This window comes from Chroicocephalus ridibundus, chromosome 17 (assembly GCF_963924245.1).
Source record: "Chroicocephalus ridibundus chromosome 17, bChrRid1.1, whole genome shotgun sequence".
Taxonomy (NCBI): Eukaryota; Metazoa; Chordata; class Aves; order Charadriiformes; family Laridae; genus Chroicocephalus; species Chroicocephalus ridibundus.
Genome location: NC_086300.1, coordinates 1,517,260 through 1,538,173, shown reverse-complemented (window position 1 = coordinate 1,538,173; position 20,914 = coordinate 1,517,260). Strand labels below are relative to the sequence as shown.

Genomic DNA, 20,914 nt, shown 5'->3' with positions numbered 1-20,914 from the left:
AGGTGGCACAGCCCCTTCCCCGCGGGGTGCAGCGGCCGGGCAGAGCCCTCGGCCCCCCGGCAGCATTCCTCCCCCGCCCGCCCCCCTCCTCCCGCCGAGGGGCTCCGCAGGCTGCACCCCCTCCGCCCGGGGGGTGTCCTGCCCGCACCCCGCTCCCCCGAGGGACTGCGGGCCTGGCACGGCGCTCCCCGCCCCCCCCCCGCCCCGCTCCCTTCCAGGCCGGGAGGCGGCTCTACCCCGCTCCCTCCGTCACCCACCCCCGGGCCGGGCCTAGCGCTGCTCGGCGGCTGCGGCCAGGCCCGAGGAGAAGGGAAGGGGGATCCCCCAGCCGAGCGGGCGGCCCGCACTCACCCAGGCCGATCCCCTCAGGGCCGCCCCCGCCGCCTTCCATGCCGGGCGGCGAGGGGAGGGGGGCACCAGGCGAGGCGGCGGAGGGCGGGTGGAGGCGAGGCGGGAGGGCGGAGGGCAGGGCGGCCGGGGCCCTCCCTCTCTCCCTCCGCTCGGCCCCCTCAGCCGCCGCCGCGGCGCTCGAGTAGCCGCTGCCTCGGGCTCGGGGCTCAGGCCCAGGCCCCGCCGCCGCCGCCGGCGGACGCGGCTCGCGCTCCCCTCGGCCGCCGCCGCCGCAGCGCTACGTGGCCGCCGCCGCCAGTCTCGCGACTCCGCCGCGCGCACGCGCGGGCGCGCGTGCGTGCGGCGGGCGCGCGCCGAGGAGGTGGTTGCCGCGCTGAGATGGGGGGGGGAGCGGAGGGAGCGCGCGCGTGTGCGCGAGCGGGGGAGCGCGCGCGGGGCGGGCGCGGGGGGGGGGGAGAGGGGGGACACCCATAGGCTGAGGGGAGCGGCGCGCGGCGCATGCGCACTCGGGGTGTCGCCTCCCCCCCGCCCTTCACCTCAGGCTGCGGAGGGGCGCGCGGAGCGCAGGTGAGGCGCGCGGAGGGGGGGGGGGGCAGCGCATGCGCCGGCGCCCCGCGGGGCTCAGGTGAGGCGGCGCGCGCGGGGCGGCGGGAAGGCGGCAGGGGGGGAGGGCGCCGGCTCCCCTCAGCGGGACCGACCGTTACTCCGCTGAGGTAATTAGAGAGGCCGCCCTAATTGCAGTCAGCTGAGCCGGGCATGCTGTGGCGAGCGCTCCGCCGCGCTGCGGCTAACCTCGGCCCACGCCTCGCCGTGCTCCGCGGGCACCGCCGCCGCGCCGGTGAGGGCCCTTGGTCGCAGCCCGGCAGCCGGCGGAATGATGGCCGTAATGGGGAACCGGGGCGGTGTCAGGCCTCGGGGCCCCGCTCCTCACGGATAAAGGGGGATAACGCTTCACAGGGCGGCTGCGGCCTCGGGATGGGCGGCGCTTTGAAAGGGCACTGTGCCGTGTAGGGACAGAGCTGCTCCTCAGGAGCCAGGTAAGAGCTTAAGAAAGGCCTCGTCAGTGAGGCCCTATCTGATTTACAGTAGCCAGAGAAGTCGGTCGCTTCTGTCATTATGCCAAGCCCCAGCTCCCACTTGTTCAAACTTTCCTCTCCCCTTAAAATACTAATAACTACTTAACTCTGGCCTGTGGTTTCTTGATTACACCCACCTGCAGGGCCCAGGCTGATGTATGAGGGAGATGTGACAAGAAGTAAGTATTTGTTGCTGGTAGAGCTCTCTGTTGGTGGCACGTATAGGGCTCATAAAAGCAGGCAGGGAGGGTCGGGGCTGCTGTTTTCCAGGCTGGCACAGCATTTCGCAGTGGTACCACCCCTCCCAGGAAGCTGCGAAGCCTACTCCACAGCCCTGAAAACCACTGCTGAGTGCTGTGTAGGAGGGAAGAGCACTGCTGTGGTTTAGGTTTGGCGGCGGTAAAAGAATTAGCGAGAGTAGCAGGAAAAGGGGGAAGGGCTCCAGCTGTTTTGGTAGTGTTAGCTGCTTCCCAGGGACTTCAGGAATCTCTTGTGCCCTGTAGCTCTGGCTCCCTCTTGCCTGCTCTCAGACTTGTGTTCCTGCTGTAGCCCCCTCTTTTAAATCCTTTTGTCCGCAGTCCTTTCTCTACCTGTGGTTTGTTTCCTCATCTGTTTTGCTTGCTGAAAATTTCCCCCCCCCCGCCCCCGACAGTGTAGGGCACTTGATTTGAGGTTCTGCAAAAAATCTGTACACCCTCACTCCCCTGAAATGTAATATTATGTACCAGTGTATTTGACCTGTTCTTGATTATTGAATAATAACCCAGGTTTAAACTCCCTGTGCAGAGCAGGGATTGGAGCTTTCAGAGTCAGTTCACAATCAAATAAAAGGGGCAGGGTAGGCTGGTGAAGCCCCATGGTGGGCATTAGAACAACATTGCCAGTTTTCTTCCTTGCCCCAGCAAGCCCTGCTGCGGGGGCATGGGAAAGGGGCACAGCACAGTGCACTTTGCTCTGACCAGCCCCATGGGAGCTGTTATTAGCTGGCCCAGTTCAGAGCAGGCCCCAGGCTGTTCTGATCTCTGCTGGGACCTGTGTATAGCCGGAGAAGGAAGGCGTAGCCAGGGGAGACCCTGAGCTTTGAGAGCATGGGCACTGTTCCATCTTAGCCCAATGCCCTCACGCAATGCAGCTTCTTGAGAAAAATACAGTGACGATGTCAGGGGATGTGGTGCTGCTGTTGGTTAACTGTATGCACGTGAAGGATGCCATGTAGTAGAATTTCCTGCCTTGAAAAGGGCAGGAAGAAAAATGCAGGGGACCTCTTTCTTGGAATGTGAACAAACAAGACAGCAATGAGTGACAGAGCCCCTCTTCCAAATGTGGGATTTCAGTAGAGGGATGGGGGAAATCAGTGGGCACTCTTATCCTAAGGAGCACAGTTGAGGAGTAAAGCCATCAACTATTTCAACACCCACAAAGGCAAAGCCACTGCTGGTGTCCATCCATGGGACAAGAGTGGGCCAGGGCCTTAATGATATCTCTCTCTCTCCAGTATGTGAGGAGAGCATTTGGTCTCCCAGGCTGTTCCCTCTTCTCTGATGCAGTCTGTGGCTTTCTAACCTGGCTTCCTTACCCTGAGCCTGCAGCATGAGGTTCCCTCTTGTTGAAATAGCTACTGGAAGATTGCAGGGGCCATTCCTAATAAAGGTGTTCTGCATCCTCAGCTTTAAATGGTGTCAGTGAGGTTGATTTCAGTCCCCCCAAGTAAGAGTTATGCAGAGATTAAAAGGAAGCATTAAATCCCTCTTGCTCAATGGACACCATGACTCTGTAGTTTTTTAAAAAAAATAAAAAATCAGGGACCAAGTGCAAATATCCTTGGACTCTGAAGGGCTTCTGACACGATGAAACCAAAGCACTTGTCCTTGTGGCCTTGCCATGTCCCATCAACAGTGGCCTAGGGAAGAGATGGTGCAGAGCAGAGTGCCTCTTCCTAGCCTCACTGTGTGGTTTGGCTCCTGAATGCCCAGGGCACCCTGCAGTTGCACATTTTCTTCCCTGGGTGCTTGGCTAATGGAGGGTGACAGCTCCTCATGCTGCTCCCAAGGAGGGATCCAGCTGAGAGGCTGACTGTGGCACTCAGCCCTGTTCCCACAAGGAAGCCTGTTTCAGCTATTTACATCCCTCTCTTTGATCTAGCTTTTGACATGAAAAGACATGTCAGCCAGGTAAAGGGAAACAAACAAAATGTGGCAACAGCCCCACATCTCTTCTTGCATATGATCCGCTCCCTAGCACACACCTGCTTCGCAGCCACAGATCCTTATCAGCCCTCTGATTTCCTTGCTGTCATCTCTGCTTTCCCTTCACACTGATGTACAACTTCTAGATGCAACTTTTCTGCATCTCGTTCCCTGCTCAGTAAGATGCTGTGGCTCCTGCGCCTGCTCTCTCTGGCATTTCCCTTCTCTCTGTAGTGTAACCAGTGGGGCTATAACATAGTATAACCCTCACATGTCCTTCTCGTTGCATGTGGTGCCAGGGACAGGTGATACAGATCTTCATTTCCTCCCTAAACTGCTGCAATGTTTCAGCAAGCAGCTGTCTGCAGCTCTCTCCAGAACTAGCAGCAGTACAGCAGTAGGTGACATTGTCCCTTCCTGGAAACCAGATTTTTTTTCTGCTAAGCAGCTTAGGACATTTCAGGGTGAAAAATACAATAAAACTATGAGAATTTGCTGGGCCAGGGGTCTCGGACACAGCAGAACACAGTGTTGCCCACCTGTGTTTTTTCTAGAGGACCAGGTGTTCTAGACTTGCTGAGAAAGCAAACTTAACAAGTAAGAGTATTGTTGAGATGCAGCAAGCTTTGTGGTGGGGATAACTACTAGTACCAGCTGCAGAATAGTGTGGGAAGGAGAAAAATCAAGCAGAGGTGAACTCCTACTTTCATCAGCAGTTAATTTTCCTGTGGCATGGGCAGGCTTTTTGGGTTTGCAAAGTTAGGTGTTCCTGGACAATCCCCAAGCCATCTGCTCTGGTGACTTCATATGGCTTTCAGGCAGCAAACCAGGTCTGAAATCCTCTAGTAAGGGAGATGTCTGCCTACGGACTCACATGACCTGTGAGATGGGGCCCAATTTACAAGATTTCTCGGCTTTACCTGGGCAGCGATGGCTCTCTGCTTCATCCAGACTCCTGCTGTGATGATTTCTTGGGAAACTCAGCAGCCAGGGAACCAGCCCTTCTAGCCCTTTCTTCCCACAGCCAACAGGGAGATGGGCTGCCTTCCTGCTAGCCTCCCTGTCTCCTACTGCAGTGAGAGGTGACTCTTGGTGGCTTCTTGGTGCTGGTGACAGGGCTGGCACTAAGCAGGGAACAGCACTAGCCTTTCTCCGCACGTTAGTCTTTTGCTGAGGCTGCCATATCATCACAGCTCTGTTTGGGAACAGCCTGAACTGGGCATGACTTGACACTTATGTGGGCACAGTTGCAATTGGGACTTTGTCCTTCCCCAGGGAGAAAGGCCCTTGAAGCTAGGTGCTGCTCAAGGACCAGCCCCACTAGGAAAACAAACCAAGGGGGAGAAGAGAAACTGAGGCATGGACAGGGTGCTGACACTTTGCCGACCCAGTCTGCAACCCAACCAGTTGACTCTCAGATTAATGCTTTATTTTTTAGGTATCCTGCTATGTCCTGCAAGATTCAGGATCCTCTCAAGCAACGGGAAAGGAAGCAAAAGGAAAACAAAGGGTTTTTCCTGCTAGTTCTTGTCACAGGAAACCCTGCACTGTCTGAGGGAACCACCACCACTGAGTGCAGAGGCGCTGGGCTTTGAGACTGTATCAGAGCGAAGTAGAAGTTCAAGCAGAGGAAATTCCGGTTCCCATTCTCCCTTCTCCTTTACTAGTTCAGTGTAAGGCCACAATTAAAGATTAACTGCCTCCAAATAATATAGCAGAGCTAACACCCACCAACATCATCTTGTGCCTGAGATTAGACCTTCAGAGCAGCAGGGTACAGGCGCAGTTGATATGCAATAAACACCTGAGAAGCAGAACTCCAGACTGGTACACCTACTCGTGTGCCACAGCTTTAACTTTGCCCTTCTCAGAAGACACACTCAGCCCTCCCTGACAAGTATTTTAACACAGCAAGCACCTGGGTGCTGAGGGGCAGCTCTTCAGGGATGCAGGATGGCCATCTGATTTCAGCATGGTTTTGCAGGGCCTTGTGTCTGGGCAGGGCAGTGGTAACAGCCTTGAATAATACAGAAAAGCCTGGCAGATTTATGTGTGGGTTATTAACTTTCTTTGGGGTACTGGGGGCAGGGTGGTAGCATGACTGTATTGTCAGAGCCATCAGCCTCTGCATAAAAATCACGCCACAAAAAAAAATAAAAATAAAAAAAATCCTCTTCGGGGAGCCTTGGTTTTGTGCTTTTTTTCCCCTTTTTTTCCTTAATTTTAATTTTAAATAAAGTAAAACACAGATCATGAGATATGGCAGTTGGACAAGAGCAGGGTGAGGGAAACTCAACTTAGAGAATTGGGCTTTTATTCTTTGTGGTCTGTTTGATCAGCTTTGGTGTTACGCTGTAATCTCAGGTGGTCTCCCCGTCAGACTGCCTGCATGAGGGAAGTTCTAAAGTTTGTGCTGGGGCAGTTGTTAAATGGAAACATCACCATAGCAGGCTGTTAGAGACATTTCTGTGCCTGCATTAAAGAGCACCTCTGCTCAGGTCAGCATCAACCCCTACCGAAGCAGTGCAAGTAGGGTCCATATACCTCGGCTGGTGAAGAACAAACTGGTTTAACTAGAGTCCTTTCCATTCACACCCAATCTTCCAGCCTAGCTTTTTGTGTAGAAACATCCCTCTGGGTTTGAAAAACACCCATGAAAAGCCTGTGCTTGGGGGGAAGATGCTGTGACAGAGGAAACAGCTGTATTTACCAGCTTTGCAGAAAGGGCACTGCAAGACTTATCCCCATGAAAGTCATGTTTGAATTAATGTCTCTGGGATAGACTCACCTTGTTCAGGCTTAACCCCTGCTTCCTTCCTGTTCTTGCCTCTCGAATATTTTTAACCTACTGCTTCAGAGGCATCCTGCACGCACTCTTTCCTAGCCTCCTCCTGCCCTTCCTGCCCCTACCAGCATGGGGGACATGAACATATGTTGCAACTGGCATCTTCCACTGACTTCACTCCATTGACTGCACTGCCATCCTGCAGCTCAGTTTGGGACACAATTTCCTGTGCTTGTGCACAGCTTTGACTTGTCAGAGATCAAGGATAACTTACTGCAGGCTTCTGACTCGGTCCAGATCAGCACTGTGTGCAGATCCACTGGGGGGAACCCCAAATGCTGTTTTTACAGCAGCAGTTGAGCTCAGCCTCCTGTGGGAGCTTCCCAGCCTCTCTAGTTCCTCTCCTTTCTGAGGCTGTGCTCAGCAAGAACTGGATGCCTGCTCCACCAGGTCCTTTCCCCATAGATTTGGGATTTTATTGCTTTCTATGGGTGCGGAAAGTAAACCAAGCATGGCTGTAGGTGAGCATGTGGTTAAAAGAAGTATCCACCATATTTTTCTAAAGACATCAAGTGCTTCTCTTTCTCTGGAAGTTTGTTCTGCATCCCCTAGATAGAGTACACTATGTCCCCCATCACTCACCCTGATACCTTTCTACCTGTGACAGTCCTCCCCTGCTTTACCAAGTAGAAAACCAAATCACAAAAGTCGAGCCATCCCTAAGCAAACCTGCCCTACCTCTGAGAGTTACACCAGTGTAAGTGAGGACTTGCTGGGCCGAAGTCAGCTCAGTTCTGCTGATGGAAACCAGGCATACGAGGAACATCTCAGCCCCCAGCACTGAATAGTGCCAGGCAAGGAATAATTAAACCAAATTTGGCCCTAAGAATTGCTCTCCGTCTCCCATCCGAGCTGAGCTCCAGTCTGGCTTAGGACATTATTTCCTACCCACTTCCACAAGTGCTTTCTCCCCCCGCAGCCCCCACCACATCCTCTGTGTTTCAGGACAGAGGCATTTTCTGCTAGATCCACTTGGATATAAACAGCACAAAGGAAGCAATAAGGAAACTCCTCCCTATCCCTTGCTCTAACCACTTCAGACGTGCTGCCAGCTTGCTGCAGGGTACAAATTATCAGACTCGGGAGCTCCCTTACCTGGAGAGGCTTCAGCTCCGGTGCATCAGCGACTGTCGGGGAGCAGATGCCCACTTCAGTTCAACAGCCACACTGCAAATTACAGCTGCCCCAGTGCGCCTGTCCATGTGGGTGCTTTTGGTCTCCTCTTCACAAGTCAGGTAGGCTGGTTATCTATTAAATAAGGGAGAGAGCGCACGCGAGAGAGAGGGTGAACACACAGAGGAAATCAGGCAGTTTCCTGTTTGTTTATCACGAACAAAAGCTTGTTTGGCTGGTCTGAATGTTGCTACCGGGCTGGCCCAGCTGCTGCGGGTGGTGCAGAGCTGAGCTCTTCCACTAGCATGAAAGGAAGGAGAAGCAAGGCAAAGTCTCCCAGGAAGAAAACCAAACCCAAACCTCTCGGGAGGTTTGCAGCCAAAGAGCAGTAGGCAGGGAGATTTCACCTTGGCTTGTAGGGCTCTGATGTGTGAAGGTGGCAACCAACCAGCCACTGCTCTTTGGTCTCAAGTGGGAGACGCATTCTGGCAGCAGAGGGCTGCAGTCTCCTTCATACAGGGCCCTTTAGTCATCCCAGCAAGTCTTATATTGCCCATTTCCAGCAGGCCTTTGCCCAAAACCTGGTACTATAGTTTAGTTTTTGGGCTGTCTTCAGTGAAATACAAGTGATGAATCTGTGCTGCCATTACTCCAATTGCTCTGGGGCCACAAAACTACAGGGCTTCAGGTTAAAAAAAAAAAAACTACCAAGCTCTTACCGACACTGGGCCCTCCCGTATGAACACATCATACTTGTGGGCTGGACCCAAGGACTCAATGCTGTTCTCTAATGTCAAGCTAAAGCAGCTTGCACCTCTGAAGTCATACCTAGACATTTCTGTTGTTCCTGTCCCAGTAATAAACTAGGGGTGGCCCTTGGTGGGTGGGAAAGGAGTAGCGCTCAAAAGGCTGCAAGGAGGCAGGCTGCAAAGCCAAGCCACGCTGGGAGCAGGGTTAGAAAGGGAGACAGGCATTTGCACCTTCCAGAGTGCTACCTCAGGTGAGAGGAGTTAAAACCTGTTGCTGGAGATCTTCAGCAGACCGCAGTGGGCATCAGGTTTACCAGGCACAGGGACTGAACTCCATGCCCGCCCACTCGCCCAAGTTGTACTGCCCATCTCACAGGTCTCATGCCAGGTTGTGCTGTTCCTTCCTCGCCCGGAGACTGTGCTGTTGCGTTTGCCCTCGTCCGCGCCCACTCCTCACCTCCTCTGCCCAGGGCAGGGTGACCCCCCCGCTCACCTGTCCCCACGGGAGGCTGAGGGACACCCTTCGGTCCCCGCTCTGCTCCCCGTGCCCAGCGCGGCGTTGCTGCTGCCCTCTGGTGGGAGAGCAGCCCAGCTGCCGGCCTCAGCCGGCATTCGTCTCGCCTCTGGAGAAGGTGACCGCTTCGCAAGCGTCCCTCCTGGCTAAGGCGGTCTGTCACGGTTAGCAGCAAAGCTACAGCCTCCATCGCTCACCCACGAAACACCCCCGGCCCCAGGACTTTGGTGCTAAGCGTAACAGTTTGTTGGAAAACGGGAAGATACAGGAGTACCTAGTGTGATGCTGGTGTGAGTCAGCTCGGGGGAGGGAGAACCTGACACAAGGGCATTTAATTCCGACTAGTGAACACCCAGGGAGAAGGCTGGGGCAGAGCCTTTCTCTGAGTAAATTTTTGGGCCGTTTTAGCTGCGTTGCCATCTCCAGCCCAGTAACACATCCAACCTTGCTGGGGAAGCACTGGCTTTATGCAATCATGTTGTCTTTCCTCCAGAGAAAACCGATTTCAAACTAACTTGATGGGGGATTAAAAGTTGTCAGGTATACTGAATTCAAAGTGTTTTGTGCAAATAGGTGGCAAAAATGAAAAAACTGAGCACAGAAAGCAGAAAGCATTCCCCTCCCCCAAGCAGAAGTTTTAGCATGGCTACAATCCTTACAAAGTGGCACAAAGTCCACGCAATAGAGAATTGGTATAACTGCCCAATGCGGGAAATTCTTCCATCAATCAGGCTTGTGCCATTCATTTCCGACAGCGGGAATCCAGGCATAACAGCCGGCCCACGGGCTTTTCTGTTCACAGAAACGAACCTGAAGTTTCTCCATCTCCCTTCAAGTGTCATCATCCAGCTGCCTCCCACCCCTGGTCACGGCTTACCTTGGGCTGCAGCGTCCCACCCGCGAGACCTGGCACATGGTGGTCATGCAGTACTCTGCCCCAGCCCGTCGTTGCTCCTCCAGGCAAGGTCACCAGACAGCCCTTCTCTTGCTCTCTCTAAGGATGAGGTGAAGGAGGGAGATCTGCTGTTTCTGGAGCATCTCCAGCACCTTCGTACGCATGAGAGTTGCAAAGAGCCCTTGCAATAGCCCTGCCCTGCAGCTGGGAGCCGGCAGAGCAGCAGGTGACAGTCTCGGGACGCCAGGCTGGTGGAGCGCTTTACGCAGGCTCTCTGGGAGGGCAGACCCAGGCCCGCGCAACAAACCTCCGCTCTCTGCCCTCAGTACAAAGCCACATGCCTTGACCCTCTCTCTTGTTTCTCCAACCTCAGCTTGTGCTCCACTTTCACCAGCAAGTTTTTGTTACTAGATTATTAAGAGCAACAAGGTTAGAAATGCCAAACAGAGAGGGTGGGGACGTCTTGTTTGTTTGAGCAGCGGGGGCGGCCTGCCTTCGTGTTACCCAAGCCCTTTCTGTTGCCCTGACGAGTAAAGCACAGAGCGAGCGCTCACACCCTGCTAACACCTCCCGAACGCTGCCAGGGAAGGGCCGGCGTCCCGGGCAGAGTTCATCCTTCAACTCCCTTTAGTCCAGCCTCGGCCAGGAATGCCAGGCAGGCCAGTCCTTGACTACACGATCTCGACTTCTTGTTTTGTTTTTACATCAAGGAGTCTGCCAGCACCCGAGAGGTTTGGCAGAGGATGCCAGGCAGTGCGCACTCACTGCTGCGCAGCTCTCAGAGCGGCGCTCATCCAGCAAGCAGCTGGCTGTTTCCTCACCCAGTATCCCTGTGCAGCCCACTCAAAACCATGTCTTGATTTTTAGGGTCATTGCTCCCACCTGGAGCCAGAGAGCTCGACCGTCTGCATGGCCTACAAGGCCGAAGAGCCGCTATAAACACAATATAAACAGGGGGTTCAGCTAGCACACACCAAGACAGCTACGGGTTCAAGAGCAGCTTTGAAGTCTGATGAGTTCATGGCAGGTTTAGGCATTAAGCGAGGCAGAGCGAGGGTAAAGGAGCAGTTAACAGCCAGGGAACATTTGTAAAAAGAATTACACCCAAAAGCAAAGGAAATGGTGATTAATCAGACCCAGGGGCCACCGTTAGAGCCTCAGACACCTCCTCCAGAGAGGGTAACAGCAAAAGCAGCAGGAAACACTCCACACTCCACTGAAAATGCAGAACTGGAGGGAGAAGTAATGCAGAGCCACAGAAGCTGAGGAGGGATTTCAGACACGCTGTTTTGAGCCCAACACCTGGTGCATGAAACTAACGGAGAGAAGCGCGGGAAACACTAAGGGGGTTTTAAAAGGAGCCTTGGGAGAAAAGTGGAAGCTTCCTTACAAGTGTCTGAAGCAGTAAACCAGAAGAATAAAGAACAAGAGCACTGGAGGGGGAAGAGGTCTGGAAGTTATTTAGGAGTTATGGACCCGACCGCTCAGCTGCTTAAAATATTTTGCAAGCTCAGGCACCTCATCACTGCAAGAGCGTACCCTGCCCAGCAGAAAGAGCAGGCAAGTCTTTCCATTTCGCCAGAGGTGAGGGCAACAATCCAAAGTGGCTGTACGATGACGAAATGAGCCCACCGTTCACAGAAGCTTTCCCGAGGGCTCAACATCCTCAGGGTAGCGATGACGCCCGCCTGAGACAGCATTGCTCAGGGATAACAGACATTGTACGAGCACCCGATTTGCAGGATGGGGGTAGTGGTGTGCCAGGCTAGTACCACGCCTTCTGACAGCCGCTGACAGGTCTGAAGTTTGCTGTAGGCTGTACCTGGTACAATACACCCCCGTTTTCTTTCCAACAGCATCGTGTTGCATCAAAAGAGCACCCTGGAGAATGTATGTACATGCAGTAAATGACAGCCTGAACCGTGCATGGAAAGCAATTAAAAGCCTTCACAATGACCTCAAGATACTCTCAGCCTTACCTTGTTGCAGGAATTCAGCCCAAGAATCATATTTCAAGGTTTTAGGTTGTCAGGAACGAGCCCTATTTGCCTGTGCTAAGTGACTTTTATCTAAATAATCTAGCACAAGCATGAGATGTCTTGCTCCGCTGACCAACCTTCATTCTTCTGAGATAATAAAAAGAACAAAACAACATCCCACAATACTACACTTGGGACCGTGACATTTATTGAAGGCTGGTTACACAATCTCACTCATCACATCCTCCTCACGATTCAGTTTCCCTAAATAAAAAGAGCATTGATGTAACACAGAATTCTGCCCACCTCTGACTGCCTGAGCCACGGAGCACCGAGTCATCCCCCCTTTGTCCCAGGTGCCATCTGGAATAGGCCAGCTGCCACTTCTACTGACCTTGGTGAAAGAAGGGCAGGCAGCAGCAAACAGATCAGTGTGCGGCAGCAGGGGGAGAAGTGGAGATGCCCCATGTACATGAGAAGTATTTCCTGCAGAGGAAGTATCTTCTCTTCTCCATGCCTGAAATCCATCTACTACATAAAGTCAATCTCTGCTATTCTCACCCCCAGCCACAATCCACTGGATCTGTGCCTCCAGCTATCAGTGCTATGGCTCAGCCAGGCATGGCAGAGCCACTGTCCTAAGAGCTGAGATGTCCTCTTTCTCCCAGCTGACACCTGAAGAGACTGGCTTGACTGAAGACTGAGCCCCGAGTGTTCCTGTTCCGTCGTCCAGGACCTGCAAGTCTGTAACGACCCTGGCTCAGCCAGCCTAAAGGCACTGAAGCATCGCTGTGACACCGGATTGATACAGCACTCTTGTGGTCAGGGAGTCACCTGGGCTACCTGTTTGCCAGGAGTGAACAGATGAAAACTCTGCTCCTGTTGCTCAAACTGCCTGGAAAGGGGCAATTCTCAAACCTAGCTTAATGGTCAGTGGGGCCACTCCTCTGACCGTACATGGGAAGAATGCAGGCTTCTTGTCAAGAGCGTTCAGTTTTATTTGATTAAGATTTCAAAATGGGTTGAATTTTAATTTCCTCTGCTTTTACCAATGAGGAAATTGCAAAGATTCTTTTGGAAAGGGCTGATCTGGTAGGTAGAGGTGATGAGGCTAGCTATGTTCGCAGAGCCAGGTTCACTGCGGCAGCTGGAGGAGCACAGACTGTCCAGAGGGCAGATAGGTGATGTTGCGGGACCGTGAGAGCTGGTACGCAATGTCTTCAGCTGCCTCCAGCTTGCGCAGCTCAATTAAGCCATCGCCTGCAGTGGCCAGCGAGTTGGCAATCAGCTCGGCTGCTTTTGAGTCTCCCTCAGCAGAGATGACAGCGGCTTTCTTCTGCTGCTCAGCCTGAAAGTACATGGGTGAGAAGGGGAATAAGCAACAGAAAAGAAGCACAAAAGAGAGGGAGGATGCTAGTGTCACATTTAAAACAGAAATTCCCACTTCACCACCCTACTGTTCTTTTCCCCAGCAGGAGAGCTAAGATAGAAGGCTGTATTCTGTTAGACTGTTTTTCTGCCTACCGTGGAAAACAGGTTAAAAAATCATCTTGAAATTGCCTTATCAGTCTTAACCTCATGAAACATTACCCCACCACAGCGCACTCCTGGTGGAAAACTGCCTATGAAAGATTCAAGAACTTCAGTGGAGTTAAAACCAGGTCAGATAAACACTTCTGTTTAAATCATCATGGCTGATTACATGCATCTTACTGTTTACTTAATTTTGGGTGTAGTTGCAGGTTCTTAGAATCTCAACAGGCACGTTCTCACTGTACCAGGGTACTTTAACACAAAATTGTTTCTGTGGATGCTCCCCGAGATCCCGGGTTGATCTCAGATTATGGGGTCTTGCACGATGCAGCCAGTAACACTCCTAGGACACAGGCCCCTGTGCCCGTGGTATCAAACACCATGGAAAGCTTCGGCCACCCCCTCAAAATTCACAAACAGCAGGATCACTTGGGTTGCAAATCTCAACCCTGAGCCCTGCTTCTAACTGACGCTTTCTCCTGAGCGCTGTTTCCTCCCTCCTTCTCCACACAGACATTTCTGTTCAGCACTCCAATAAGACTGTGACACAGTGCTGGAAGGAAGAAAAAAGACCCACAAACCCAACCTTAGGCTTTATCTGTCCAATGATCATATGCCAGAGCTGAGAACCATGTCAGCATTATGACACTAAGTGACTTTGTCATACAACCTGCCCAGTCTCCTGGACAGGCAAGTGAGATCTTCGCTGCAAGCTGGAGTGGGAAGGAAATACCAGGAACCATTTCCAAGTTTCTCAGAAGGACAAGGTACCTTTTCCACAATGAATCTGGCTCTCTCTGCTTCTTGCTGGGCTACTTGCTTCATTTCCACCGCCTCCGTGAACTCCTTGCCAAAGGTCAGATGGGTCTGCAGAGCAGAAATCAAGCAAAGTTCACAACGCTGAGTTTACAGCGGCACCACTGTGACCCACGCAGCTCCCGGTGGGGGGAGGCAGCCTGGCTGCATCAGGGAAACTGGAGTGGAAATAGAAAGCCAGTATCCCTAAAAGAACAGAAACTGGGACAAGCAGGCCTCCCCATCCAGTTCTGAAGTCCTAAGGGAGATGTCACAAGTGCAGCTCCAGTCCAGCAGACCAGTAACACCAGTACCTTCAGAGAGACACCACGCGCTCCTGCCACCGCCGCTTGCTCGAGCACTCGGCAGAGGGAGCCCGCTCACCCAGCGCTCCCCTCCCAGGCAGGGGAGCCCGCTGTCGGCCAAGCCACCCTACACCTTTCATGCCCCATTATGCACTGGTGTGCTCAGCCCCGCTGCTTGCGGCTGCAGGCTCCTGGCATGGCACAGGGAAAGGTGAATTTCTTTCAGGAGGGCGCTCAGTGGAAAGCACCAGATACAAAGAGTCACAATCTCAGGTTTTGCAGAAACAAAGTCTCCTTCCCGCAAAGGCTTCCTATATGTTCAAAGCCAAATGAAACGGCTCGTGTTCCTTTCCTTTAAGCAGGCTTTGGAGGGAACCCCAGAAGAGAGAGGGAGAGGGGCACGTACAAGCCAGATTACAACAGATTTAATTTACAAAGCTTATAGGGACATAGGAGAGGGAGGAGGGGAGAGCTTGAACAGTCTCAGAAGACGACAGAGTCAGGAGAAAACCTAATACTTGGAGAAAAAAGGATGCTATCAAGAGTATTTTCACTACCTCCTCATGCCTAGCACTTTCTCCCTGTTTGTCAGGGTGCTCGTGGAACAGAGGGCTTCCCTAAAGCAATGTGCAGCCTGATCCACCATCCACAGAAGCATTTGCTCTTCATTTTAACTATAAAAGCCCTGCAACAGTGGAGTCTGTCAACACGTCAGTGCAGCTGAGCCTTCAAGGGCTTGCTCAAGGTCACCCAAGGCCAGCGACAAAGCCAGAAGTACTGACTTGAGCTGCAGTCACCACATCACATGCCCCTGCAGACAGACAAACACAGTCCACACACCCAAACTTCCAGCCCACTCTTCGGCCTTCTGTCTCTGAGTCTCTTCTCCACTGCCCTTACCGGAGCACACTCCAAAGACAGAAACCAAAAAGGGAGAACTCTTACCAAGGACACGTCATCCAGAATGAGCCCGAAGGTCGCTGCTCTCTCCGTGAGGTCTTCGCTCACTTGCCTCGAGACCAGCTCTCTCTGAGTGATCAGTTCTCCAGCATCAAAGCGAGCCTGGAATTGGGATGGACACCAGTGAGGAGACAGCTCCGAGAAGTGATGGATTCTCCATGCTCTGCCTGTCTTTGCACCCACGAGCCCCAGTGTTAACCCAGTTCTCCCAAAGCCAGCACACACCGAGCTGCCCAGGCATGTGAAGCAGGAGAAAGACTGAATGAATGACTGCGAATTTAAGTATAAGTTGGAGAGGAGGTTGTGCAGGTGAGCACTTAACACAAAAACTTGACTACAGCTAGTTAACGATTATTTGTCAGTCCCCAGGGGATGCTTCCAAAGCCAGAGATCTTCAGGAAGCTGATACAGGAGAAGTGAAAATCCCAGTCTCCTGACTTGCAACTCCCATCCTGAAGAGCAGAGTGACCCAGACACAAACAATTAGTGTAGCTACAGTTAACTTTTTATTTTTATTTTACTTTTATGGCCCGTAAGAGCCTGGGGGCGAAAAGAGAAGCCTTAGTCTGGAGCACGACATATTCCACACTCCAGCAGGTCCTCACTGCTAAAAGGAGGAAAGAAAGAGGACGGGCAGAGCCCAGCAGCTTTCACGCTGTCCTTACCACAACAGACTTGAGGATTTCGGTTGTGATTGAGGGCAGGACACGCTCATCGTAGTCCTCTCCAATACTGGTGAAAATCCGCGGTAACTGGGCAGTCACTGGTCTAAACAGGATACGCAACGTGATGTTCACGTTCTGTAGATCTGTGTGAAGAAAGTCACAAGTTTAGTGGCAAACCACAGGCACAGGAGACATCCTGAAGCTGTCCTCCCCAGGGCAACTAAAGGAGAAATAATAAACATTCAGACTTCTTTTTCCCAGCAAAGAAGAGTTATTTTTACTGCTCCTTTCACCATGGGATCCAAATCCTCCTGACAGATAAGATTTAAACTTCAGTTTGTTTGTGATGTGGGGAGTTACTTGCCCTACTGTAAAGGCAGAGACTTTATGTGGAAAGGGACGACTTACAGGACTGAAGGAAGGGTCCCCCTCTCTGTTCTGTAACTAAAAAACACAGGTGAAACCATTCCTGACTCTGTTCCAAGCTGGACTCAGGAGACATGGGATCTCCACATCCAAAAGGAAAAAAAAAAAAAAAATCATCAAAGCACCCGGTTCTCGTAGGGCTGCTGGGTCCGAACACTCACCTTTACTGCCAGTGATCACAGGAATGTTCCGGGGGCGAGAGCGGCAGTCGAAAATGATGGGCTTCTGTACCCAGGGGATGAGGAAGTGGGTACCTTCTCCTACCACTGTGTCCTGGACCCCGCGGAATCGGTCAAAGATGACGGCTCTGTGGCCCGCATCAACTAGAGAAGAAAACAGCAGGTCAAGCGCAATTCCCCAGTTGCTGCCCATTGCACTTGTACACCACCGAAACCTCCTCCACGGAACGCTCCATCGAGGACAGTTAAAGCCTTTTACTACAGGAGACCAGTGAAATTAATTAGATCATTTGGGGCAATGAGGCCAAGAGGGGACGCAGCCATGACTCCCCGTCCCCCAGTCTGCCCACAAGGGCAGCAACTACTCGACAGTTTCCTAGAGAAAGGGCCCCGCAAACCCTCTTGCTTGTGCAACACACAAGGTATAAAGCAGCCCGGCAAGGCTTCGTGTCTGTTCTCCCCCGATTCCATGAGCAATAAAAGCACAGAACAGCCAAGATACAGACAAAAATAATAATAAAAAAAAAGATACAAAGTGAACTGGAAGCGCTCGGCTTCTCCCACTCACCATTGTAAAGAGCAGAATTGACAACTCCACCTGCCACAGCCAACCCCAGGCCGAGCTTCCCAAGGCTTTCAAACACCTTCGCAGCCATTTCACACGTCCGGTTCCAGCCCCTTTAAAAAGCCCCTCCTGCGAACCCCCCCCAGCTGGTTAAAACCCTACGAAGCCGGAAGGCGGGGGGCTCCCGTGAGTGGGCGCCCAGGGAGCCGAGGACGAACCCCCCTCCAGAACACCCAGCCCGCAGCGGGGCCATCCCCAGCCGCTCCCCCTCCCCGCCGGCCGCCGCCTCGGCCCCGCCGGCCCCCTCCACCCGCCGCCTCTCCTCCCGGGGCCCGGCGCCGGAGGCGGGCAGCACCCCCCGCAGGCCCAGGCCGCTGCCCCGACCCCCGCCCCGGATCACAGCCCGCTCCAGCCTCCCGGCGCTACCCCCGCTCCAAGGCCCTCCGCACCCGCCCCGGCCGCCGCCCGCAGCCAGGCCTCCCCCTCCCCGCTCCCTTCCAGGCCTATCGCCCCCAGGACAGGCGCCCCGTGGGCCGAGGCCCCGCTCCCGCCCGCAGGCCTCGGCTCGGCCCCCGCCGCGCCCTCCGGCCCCCGAGACCCACCGCGCCCCCGGCCCCGCTCCCCTCCCGCGGCGCCCCTGACCTCCACATGAATCCGCGGCCGCCCGCCCCAGCGCGCCTGCGCGCCGCCCCAAGACGCCCGCCTCCCATTGGCCGCGCGCCCTCCCGCGGCATTCTGGGATATGTAGTTCTGCCTGTCCGTTCCCGCGGCCCGGCGGCGCCAGACTCCCGGCGAGCCCCGCGGCGGCCGGCTAGTTGAGCAAGGCCGCTTCCCATTGGCTGAGGCTTCTCCGCCGCGCGCAGGGCCTCTTGGGAGCTGTAGTCCTGGCGGCGGGGAGCCACGTGGGGGCTGCCCCGGGCCGGTGCGGGGCTCTGCGGGGCCCGAGGTGCGGCCTGGAGGCCCGGGGAGGGTGAGCCGTCGCGTGCCCACCCCGGCTTGTCACGGCAGGAAACGGGCCTGGCGGCGGCCTTTCCCGGTACCGCCTGGGCAGGGGGCGGCGGGCCCGGGGGGGCGCCGCGGGGACAGCGGAGCGGCGGGTCAGCGGGTCAGGGAGAGGCGGTGGCGGTGCCAAGGAGGGACCCGCCGGCGTCCGGCCACATCCCCCGCCTGCCCGCGACACCGTCCCCGGGGCGGGCAGACACCCGCCGGGCGCTCTGTCCCCTCGGGCGTGAGAAACCAGACAGCCCTCGGGGCAGCCCCCCGCGCTGCCGACAAAGGCCCCTTTTTCCCCCGCCAGCAGCCCCCACGCTGCCCGGCCACCCCCCGAGCAGGAGGGGCCGGTGCCGCTAGAGGGAAGCAGCACTCTCCCAGCGGCTCCAGGAATCCCGATTAAATGGGAAAGAAGAGAGAGGGAACAACAGAAATAAACCCTCTGCCCCGGGAGGCTCCGGAGGAGCCGCCTTCCCCCGAGGCAGCCCCGACCCGTCCCCCCCCCGGCGGGTTTTCCCTCTGATGTGACACCGCTGGGCACAGGGGACCTCATTACCCCCCGGGCCACGTCCTCCCCAGGAGCATCCCGGGGTGGAAATGGTGCTGAACCCCCTCCTTTAGGGCCCAGCAGGTCCCAGGAGCGATCAGGGAGCACCGCGTCCCCTCTGCGAGCTCAGAGGGTCCCTTTCTCACCAGCTCTGCTCTGGGTGGGGAAACTGAGGCACGGAGCTGCTCCACAACCAGCGATGGAGGCTCCCGGCTGCCCGTGCTGCCCTTTGAGTGGGGTGACAATCGGGGGCCCAACAAGCGAGGGCACGTCCCAGCCGACGTCCCCAGCTCTTGTCTGTGTGCGCCTCCAACCCCGTGTGTGCAGCTCCTGCCTGGGAAGGTCACCCCCTCCCGCGTCCCCCATGGCATCCCCGGGTCCCCCAGGTCCCCAGCACAGCTGTGCAGACAGATGTGCTGTGGAAGCCCCATCCTGTGTCTGGCAACACTCCTTCCAAGGCCACAAAAGGTCTTTTGTGCCTCAGCAGCGCTGGGAGGCGGACGCCAAAAAGGAACAGGATGAGGTGAAGGTGTTCGATGGCAGCCAGACCTGCCGGGCCCCCCCTGAAGCCCAGCTGAAATTGGGGGTGCCCCAGGGAGCCACGGACAAGCCCTAAAAGTTACCCAGGCAGGACATGGCCCTCACTGCGGTCGCTGTTCCCAAAACCCCTGGGCACCACAAACTGATCTGGGGGGCAGATCCTGCCCACCCCCCCACTGCAGCAGGCGGGAAGCGTAAAGCTGAATTTTGGGTGCTCCTGCGCCTGCTCTTGGCCACGTGGGTCCCTCCAGGGACAAACCCCAGGAGCATCCGCCACCATCCCTGCGTGCCAGGATCAGCCCCCGCGGCCCAGCATCGTCCCCGTGCACCCCCCACCAGCCGCTGGGCTTTCCCCCAGGGATGACTTTGTCCTGGGAGGCTTCTATCTGCTTGCATCTAATCCAATAACAACATCCTAATTGGTGACAAAGCCGCGGCTATAAACACCAAGAGATTTATTCCCTTTTGACGTGAGATTCATGCAGGGCACAATTCAACCATTAAACTCAGGATTTATGGAGATGGGAGGGCTGGGGTTTTGCACCCCCTGCCCGGCATCGTCCCGCGATTTGCATTTCATAACGGGTGCGTTTGCTGCTGGGTTTGTGCAGCCCCTTCCCTTTCCCTCGCTGTGTAAAACGAGCGTTTCCCATTCATGGAAAAAGGCTCGTGGCAATGGAGATTTTTGGTCCAGGTCCCAGGTTTTAGGGTGGGAGGTCCAGGAGCCGCCGGGTCGGAGCCGGTGACACCCGCATGGCAAAAATGGAGGAAAATGGGCCCTTTGTGCGGGGAATATCTCTGGCGGGTGATTCAGCTGGGGCTGACGCCGGTGGTACGGGCTGACACGCTGCTTGGTGGCACGGGGGGGACCCAACATGTCTCCCCACCCCCCACCAGGACCGTCCCTGCCTTTGGGGGATGGGGGTCATGGCACAAAGCCTTGGTGGCTGGTGACCCATCGGGTTCGGGATGAGCAGCCCCAAAACAGCCAGGAGCATCCCAGGCCCTGGGGAGTGAGGCGAAGGTGGCCGTGGAGGCACTCCCCGAAACAGCGCCGGGCCGGGACCCCCCTATGGGCGACGGCAGCGAGCTGAGCCCCCTGCTTGAGTCTTTTAAGCAGGCGGCTGCCGTCCGCCACGTTTCGGGGAGACATTCCTCCACGGGGCAAAGAAACGGCGGCTTCAAGAAGCGGCTCATTGTCCTCAGGCGGCGCGGCCGGGGCCGGACAGCCTGGCCCAGCTCCTGCCACGGGAACAAAAAGTCTCCTCTTCTCCAGCCCTCCACAACCGGGCGTCCCCGGCCGCCGCTGCCCCCAAAAAATTTATGGCATGAAGTTTGCAAACTGTGGAGAATCCGAGCGCTCGGTGGCTGGTGACCCCAGGGACGCGGGGCCGTGAAGGCCGGTGTGGATCTGCGGGGACGCAGCAGCAGAGCCACCCGAGAGGAGAATGGCAGAAATGAGACTTTTCCAACCTAAACGGTGGGTTTGGGTCACACACGGTGGGATGCTGCCGCCCCATTCCCAGACCCCTGGCCCCCCACGGGGGTCCCAGCCTGAGCCCCGGCAGCTCCAGCCCCGGGCCGGCAAGTAACCCAGTTAGTCTCAATAAGCATTTAAATCAAATTAGTTAAACTACATTAAACCCCTGCGAGGACACGGTTCAGAGTGGAAACGGCCTTAATGTGATTTCAGCTGACTTC

At 55.3% G+C, this 20,914-nt stretch overlaps 2 protein-coding genes across 4 annotated transcripts in view; both read right to left on the bottom strand.

The window, feature by feature from the left end:
• ZNF652 (zinc finger protein 652) overlaps positions 1 to 7,574 on the bottom strand; it is a 31,046-nt gene extending 23,472 nt beyond the window's left edge. For 2 of the 3 annotated variants that reach the window (XM_063354781.1, XM_063354779.1), the window contains exon 1: positions 352 to 670. The gene's annotated coding sequence lies outside the window, so the exon portion shown is untranslated. Of the gene's footprint in view, positions 1 to 351; positions 671 to 7,553 lie in introns of those variants that run through there. The other variant, XM_063354782.1, reaches the window with a different exon arrangement.
• A 5,108-nt stretch (positions 7,575 to 12,682) lies between these two features.
• Positions 12,683 to 17,840, bottom strand: PHB1 (prohibitin 1). The gene is made up of 7 exons (XM_063354784.1): positions 17,779 to 17,840; positions 17,140 to 17,265; positions 16,554 to 16,715; positions 15,967 to 16,109; positions 15,287 to 15,403; positions 14,013 to 14,108; positions 12,683 to 13,056 (listed from the first exon to the last, which is right to left on the bottom strand). Exons 2-7 carry the CDS (start codon positions 17,225 to 17,227, stop codon positions 12,844 to 12,846), a joined length of 819 nt encoding a protein of 272 aa, XP_063210854.1. The 5' UTR covers positions 17,228 to 17,265; positions 17,779 to 17,840; the 3' UTR covers positions 12,683 to 12,843.
• Between the last annotated feature and the right edge of the window lie 3,074 nt (positions 17,841 to 20,914).